The sequence below is a fragment of the Quercus robur genome, chromosome 2 (genome assembly GCF_932294415.1).
Source record: "Quercus robur chromosome 2, dhQueRobu3.1, whole genome shotgun sequence".
NCBI classification, from domain to species: domain Eukaryota; kingdom Viridiplantae; phylum Streptophyta; class Magnoliopsida; order Fagales; family Fagaceae; genus Quercus; species Quercus robur.
The window spans coordinates 12,336,297-12,343,088 of record NC_065535.1 but is presented as its reverse complement, the minus strand read 5'-3'; the positions used below and the strand labels follow the sequence as shown (position 1 = coordinate 12,343,088).

Below are 6,792 nucleotides of genomic sequence, written 5' to 3'. Positions count from 1 at the left end.
ATATTATTTATATTTTTTTGAAATATGTGTGGATGAAAAAGTGTATGAAAATATGTGTAATATTGTTTAAAAACTGAAAATGTGTTATTTAACTAATAACACATGTTTTTTTTTAAAAAAAAATCTTAGGGCTCGTTTGGTAGAGGAGTTTGAATAATGTTGTTTGTATTTTTTTTGAAATATGTGTGGGTGAAAAAGTGTATGAAAATATGTGTAATGTTGTTTAAAAACTGAAAATGTGTTATTTAACAAAAAACACATGCTCTTTTTTAAAAATCTTAGGGCCCGTTTGGTAAAGGAGTTTGAGTAATGTTGTTTGTATTTTTTTGAAATATGTGTGGATTAAAAAGTGTATGAAAATACGTGTAATATTGTTTAAAAATTGAAAATATATTATTTAACAACTCAATCAAACGGTGGTTTATTAATTTATTTGGAACATTAAATACATGCATTATGCTTTAAATCTGAACTTTCCCGATCTTTTTTTTTTTTGAAGAGTAATTCTACAGACTCAAACTAATTTCCAACATTTTTATAAACGGCTGATGTGGTTTTAGTAATTTTCGAATAATTATTAGTAAACATAAATGGGATGCTAATGGTAGACTCATATTAAAATTAATAAGAATTTGCCACATTAATAATTTGTAAAAATATTATAAAATAATTTGTATATGTAACATTACTCTTTTTTTGAATTCTTTTCTAGAGAAATACTGAATCCGTTGACTTTAATAATTAATTGAGCAGTCAAAGTTATATTATATTGTTTAAACGTGACCAGTTGAGCCCTTATTGTTTTTTAAATGGTCAGAGAGAAAAACTTTTTCCGTGATAGAATAGCTTTCCTTAATGGGAAAGAGTCACATTACTCCGACTCTGCCTTTCTGATTAAACATTGTTTTATCTTCAAGATTTCTATTCATTTCATCTTTTTCATTTTGAAATGTCTTAAAATATTGTCTTGTTTTTAAAAGTAAAAGTCATTAATTTACTAATATTTCTATTATACCCTTATTAATTTACTAATTCAATTTTTTGATAAATTTATTTAAAGGTGGTTTTAGAAACTTATATATTTTTAAAAGATAAACAAGACAATAAATAATATTTCTTTAAAAAAATTTGACATTTTAAAAAGAATAAACAAAATGGGACGAATAGAATATATTTTATTGATTTGTAAAACAGTTTCGCGTAGAAGTGTTATCTCAAAACGTGTGCGTGAAAACCATCCAAGAAGTAACACAACCAAAGTGCCTACTCTAGATGATTTCAATTGCTTTTCCTTACCAGATGTTCCCTCCCTACTCCCTAGTCACTACGCTTTTTTTTTCGTCTTCCGCGTTCAAACTATATGATCACAATTGAGAATGTCCCGTCCTAGCTTGCATGCACCTACTTTTTTTTTGTTTATTTATTAATTCTTGCTGCTTAGCTCACATATACGCTTGCTATATATAGGAGCATCCTTATCTCACTTGTACGCACTAAATCATCAGGTTTGAGGTTTTCAATATTTCATTTTCAACTAGCTTTGAAACGAAAGTAGCTCTAGCTTCAAGTCATCAGCCATGGCCATCCCAAAGGCTTTAATTGCTTCTTTTCTCATTTCTATTCTCGTTATCCATCTTGTTGAAGCTGATCAGACGGTAAACTTAATTTTAGCAATCATCTAAGACCTCATATAGTCTCTTTCCTCTTCCTATTGTTTTCTAAAATAAGCATTAAAGCCTAGCAAGCACTTTCTTTCTAACACGATAATTGTTGTTGAGTTATGCAGGTGAACGCAGATGCAACAACGGGTTCTCCCAGTAAAAAAATAGGTGAGTTTTATCTTCTTCCATCACTATATATGTTACATATATGATACAGTTTGATCGAATAATAATAGTTGGCTAATTAAGGTTTTGAATTATATGTTCTACTTTTCAGATTGTGGAGCAGCATGTAGTGCGAGGTGTCAGTTATCGTCTAGGCCGAACCTGTGCAAGAGGGCATGTGGGACTTGCTGTGCTCGATGCAGCTGCGTTCCTCCGGGAACTTCCGGCAACCGTGATGTATGCCCCTGCTACGCTACCATGATCACCCGTGGTGGCCAACTCAAGTGCCCTTGAAAATCTGTCTCAGACTTGGTTGCATGCGTTAGTCTTATAAGAGAAGAATGGATGAGAAGTGTCTTAGAAAATAAATTTGCGTACTAAATAGATGCATATCACTTTGTATAAAAGCTATTAAAAGAATGATTTTATTATTTTCTCTTTTATGAAAAAAGAGTTGTTGTAACTTGTAATTGAGTTGAATAACCATCATAGTTGTTATTAGGGGCGGATTAATATATTTGAGGGCTGCGAAAATTGATTATCTTGTTTTATATGCAAAATTACTATTAATTAACAAAAATTATATAGAAATTTTTCTTTTTTTAGAAATTTTATAAACAAAAAAAATTTGACAAAATTTTTTATACTTGTTGATATGGTAGATTGATAATAGTAAGTAAAAAAATGGTATTAGTGGTGAACTTAGATGAGAACTAGTAAAAGTTTGCTAATTAAACTTGTAAGGACACAAAATCTGTAACGGCCCAGCGACGATGTTGGGCTCGCACACGGAAAATCCCTCACAATAATATTTGTAGAGAGTGGGGTTAAAAAGCCAGCGTTGGATCACAGGATGGCATTTTGAGCCGGACTTTAGATGAACCAACATGAGATAAAGCTTTGGGCTGGATATTCAGGCCCTGCGGTCTTGTATTGAGGAGGGACTGGCTCCTCGGACATTGTCCGAGGAGCGGTGGTGTTGTCCCCGATTGCCCGTTGGCGGGTTTTTTAGGCGATGTCCGGCGTATATTCTTCAGACATTCTCTTTCATCAAGTTCTTTTTCAGGAGCTCCCTGGGAGTCCTCCCTTTGGTCACATAACATTCTCTTTTATACTAGCCTACGTTCGTTGTCCTTCGTCCACGTGTAGGGTCGATCTCTCCTGGGCAGATATCTGTCCCATCAGTCTAGTCCAAAAATTGCTGTAGATGATCCATAAAGCCTAAGATCCCGGCTCTGTTAGGGGCAGTGTCATGTCAGGGAAGGGTATTAAAGACAACTTCCCCAGGATATTTTCTGATCTTTCTAGCGTACTCGTGTTTCACTCCTACCCCTGAGATTTTGGGCCTGCCGAGGACGAAACCGTCCTCGGCTATGTCTTCGGGCTATTTCTATGTTTCCTAGTTTCGAGCTTGGGCCCTGGCCTCCTTCAGTTTAAAACCTGTGGGCTTCCTATAAGCGTGTGGGCCGGACCCATAAATTATTGGACCCCACATTAGCCCCTCAAAATCCTGCTGTCCGACATCATGGTAGGACAGGTGGATTTTGATGATGTCAAGCCCTTATTGCCGTTCACTTTCTTCGGATCTTGATCAATTCTGGCGACTCTTCCCCTCCACAAGGAACGCACCGGTCTACGAGGCGTTTTTCCTGGATTTACGCACGTTGCCGTTATACTGCGTGATTATCTGCAGCGTGTCTTTAATGCCTTCCCATTTACGAGGCTTCCCAGATGTGACGGTTTCTGATGATGTGGGAGGACGAAGCGGCGCGCGATACTCTGGATTCCCCTGGGGATCTGAGTGCGTCGCGTACCCCCTTCTTCGTTCCCTATATAAAGAGAGAAGAGTGAGGGTGACACTCTCATATCTGAATCCCTCTCGTTCCTCTCAGAATCCACTTCCTCCATCCGGTTACTCCCTATTCCATAATACCTCTCTCATAGTAATCCACCATGAACAGATCCTTCTTTTCCCAGAAATACCATGTCCTGATAAAACTTGAGATGGCTCGGTCGGGGCATGGATGGCGGAGGCTTAAGATTTGCCTCCCCATTCTTTTAGCCAAAATCCGAAGCAGGGACTCGTCACACCCCATTTCTGGTGTGACTGAGTCGAAAACCTCCCTTGTCATCTCCATCCGCTCTCTCATGAGCATACCTAATATGGCTCCCCTTCTCCCTCTTTTGCTCATTTTACTTTCTTTTCATTGCTTCCCTCTTCTTCTCCTCCTTCCCGCTCATGTCCTCCATCTTCTTTTTCCCTTGCATTTTTCAGTGACAAGAGCTTGCTGAAGTGCTTCCATGTCTTCTAATTCTTCTTCCTTCTCCTTCATTATTTTTGTATAAGGATCTTCTCCTGATATGAACAGTTCTGAGGCATAGATTTCAGAGAGACTTTGAAGACGAGTTCAGAAGACACTTGATGGTTTACTTATTTGTGTTACGGATGTTGTTACTGTTTTAGCAGCTCAAATTTTTTTTTGTATAGGCTTGTTTAAGCCCTTCCTTGTATGTTGTAACAGTTTTTCATATTAATAAAAGTGATTGTTACTCTATTTCGTATGTCTTGTCTATATATTTTAACAAATGTGAAAGCGCTGTTCGGCACAGTAGTATAGCATTTGAATCAATAATAACTAAGGCCAAAGTAATCGTTCCTAAAAAGATGTCACGATAACTCTAACAAAAATATTATTCAACATGGCAATCCGACCAGTAAGGAATGAGACTTATCTTAAAATTGGCCGTGATGTGTATTAAATGCTTCGATAAGATGTAAGAAGTAGCTATCCGAGGACGTGTTACCCACCGGATGAATGGCCTCTTTTGGTTGACGATCATTAGGTTGTTCTGCTGTTTTCATGATACGCGAGACTTAACCCTTTCCAGTATTGAAGCCGAGAAATTTCTTCATTCGGGCAGTTGATCTCCCAATGAGCCTGAGTCCGAGGACTTTGTAAAACCTGGGTTTTGTTCTAGACTTATGCGTTTTATCCTATGTACTTGACTTTTTCCCTTTAGGCTTGAGTCCGAGACTTGGGTCTTTATCGGTACTAGGTTTTCCCTTTTTAGCTTGAGTCCGAGGACCATGCAAGCCTTAGGTTCTGTCCGAGACCGATGTCTGCATTAGTACTTGGTTTCCCTTTTAACTTGAGTCCGAGGACCATGCAAGCCTTAGGTTCTGTCCAAGACCAATGTCTGCCTTAGTACTTGGTTTTCCCTTTTAGCTTGAGTCCGAGGACCATGCAAGCCTTAGGTTCTGTCTAAGACCAATGTCTGCCTTAGTACTTGGTTTTCCCTTTTAGCTTGAGTCCGAGGACCATGCAAGCCTTAGGTTCTGTCCAAGACCAATGTCTGCATTAGTACTTGGTTTCCCCTTTTAGCTTGAGTCCGAGGACCATGCAAGCCTTAGGTTCTGTCCAAGACCTCGAGTTCGGATTTTCCCTTTCATTGAGTATTTCCCGAGGTGCCACACAATGTGTCCGTGGGCCTTCACGCAAAGCGGGCCTGGGTCGCGAATCCAATGAGCCCGCGTATTAAGAGATATTTCTGCAACCTCTGGCCATGCAGTACTTTTCTGACGCCCCAAAGATCGAGGCGCGCCTTTACGAGGCTCCCTCAGTCTTTTGGCTGCAGTTGACGTTGGAAGTTGAGCCAAGACCACTTTGTCTGTAGCGCTCCTTGGGACGCCGCGTGAGTTGACTGCCACTATCTTGTCTTTTCAAATAAATAGGAGGGAGAAAGGGTTGCTTTATGTATACGCCCAGTCTTTTAGTTTTCTCCCACATCACGTTTCCATATCCGGAGTTCTCTTTTTTTTGCATAACATGTTGAAAGTGAGGGTTGGGAAGAAGGAAGTGTCTTCGCCGCAGAAGCGCCGTGCCTTCATGAAGCTTATAACAGTAAGGTACGGGCGCAGGAAGCACAAGTTCAGGAGAGTATTCCATCTCCACCGAGGGAGAACGACGTCTCTCCCTCTTTTAGCCAAAATCCGAAGCAGGCTCTGTTCATGCCAACACTTTGGTATGGCAGAAGAAGGGTTTTCCTCCATCAGCGCCTCTGCTTTGCGGCAGGTGTATATTTAGAGAAAGCCCCATCACCTTCAACTCCCTGCACCTTTTCTTCAACGGTGTCAGGTTCAAGTTGGGTCTTTTTGGCTGCCTGAGTTATGGGCAGGTAAGGGTGCGGGGGAAGAATAAGGTCTCGGAGCTGTAGCCAACCTTTCCTCCGACATACCTCCTCGGCTTTCTCCAGCTTTCTTGTATTTTTCTTTTTCTTGCTTATGTAGTAAGCTCTGATGTAGGCTAATTCCAGCTTTTCGTTTGTACACTGTACTATTTCTTCATCATAATAAAAATGGAAATTGATTTACATGTTTTAAGCGTTAATCTAGTGGGCCACACAACTTTGTGAACGAATGTGCCCTATGCATGTGTTGCTTTGAGAATATTTGTGATAAAGCTACTTTGAAGCATAATCTAATCGAATCTCATCTGTCAGCACTATCAAGCATCATACCGATAATTTGTAATGAATCAAACTTAAGAAACTAACCGGGATATCCGTTGGACACTCCGTGATAAGCGTGTGAATGTCGTCCAAGGCTGATGATTTATAAATAATCCATCCGAGCAGTCGACTGTGAGTTAGGGAGCTCCAATGGCGCTTTTGTGTAGTTGGTTTCCCCCTATGATTCTTTTTAAGTAGTTGGTTTCCCCAGAGGCTTGGGTCCGAGGACCATGCAAGCCCTTGGTTCTGTCCAAAACTTGTATGATCCTTTTTAAGTAGTTGGTTTCCCCAGAGGCTTGGGTCCGAGGACCATGCAAGGCCTTGGTTCTGTCCATTACTTGTAAGATATCTTTTTTGTACTTGGTTTCCCCAGAGGCTTGGGTCCGAGGACCATGCAAGGCCTTGGTTCTGTCCATTACTTGTAAGATATCTTTTTTGTACTTGGTTTCCCCACAGG

The 6,792-nt window shown here is 39.8% G+C and overlaps 1 protein-coding gene across 1 annotated transcript; it reads left to right on the top strand.

Annotated features, from left to right (window-relative positions):
• Positions 1-1,337: 1,337 nt before the first annotated feature.
• Positions 1,338-2,291, top strand: LOC126712402 (snakin-2-like). The gene is made up of 3 exons (XM_050411719.1): positions 1,338-1,655; positions 1,787-1,829; positions 1,939-2,291. The coding sequence occupies exons 1-3, from the start codon at positions 1,578-1,580 to the stop codon at positions 2,118-2,120; spliced, it is 303 nt and encodes a 100-aa protein (XP_050267676.1). The 5' UTR covers positions 1,338-1,577; the 3' UTR covers positions 2,121-2,291.
• Positions 2,292-6,792: the final 4,501 nt, after the last annotated feature.

Coding starts and splice junctions, on each gene's coding strand:
- LOC126712402 (XM_050411719.1), top strand. CDS start 1,578: ATGGCCATCCCAAAGGCTTTAATTGCTTCTTTTCTCATTTCTATTCTC. Junction 1,656..1,786: donor TTGTTGAAGCTGATCAGACG/GTAAACTTAATT, acceptor TGAGTTATGCAG/GTGAACGCAGATGCAACAAC. Junction 1,830..1,938: donor TTCTCCCAGTAAAAAAATAG/GTGAGTTTTATC, acceptor TCTACTTTTCAG/ATTGTGGAGCAGCATGTAGT.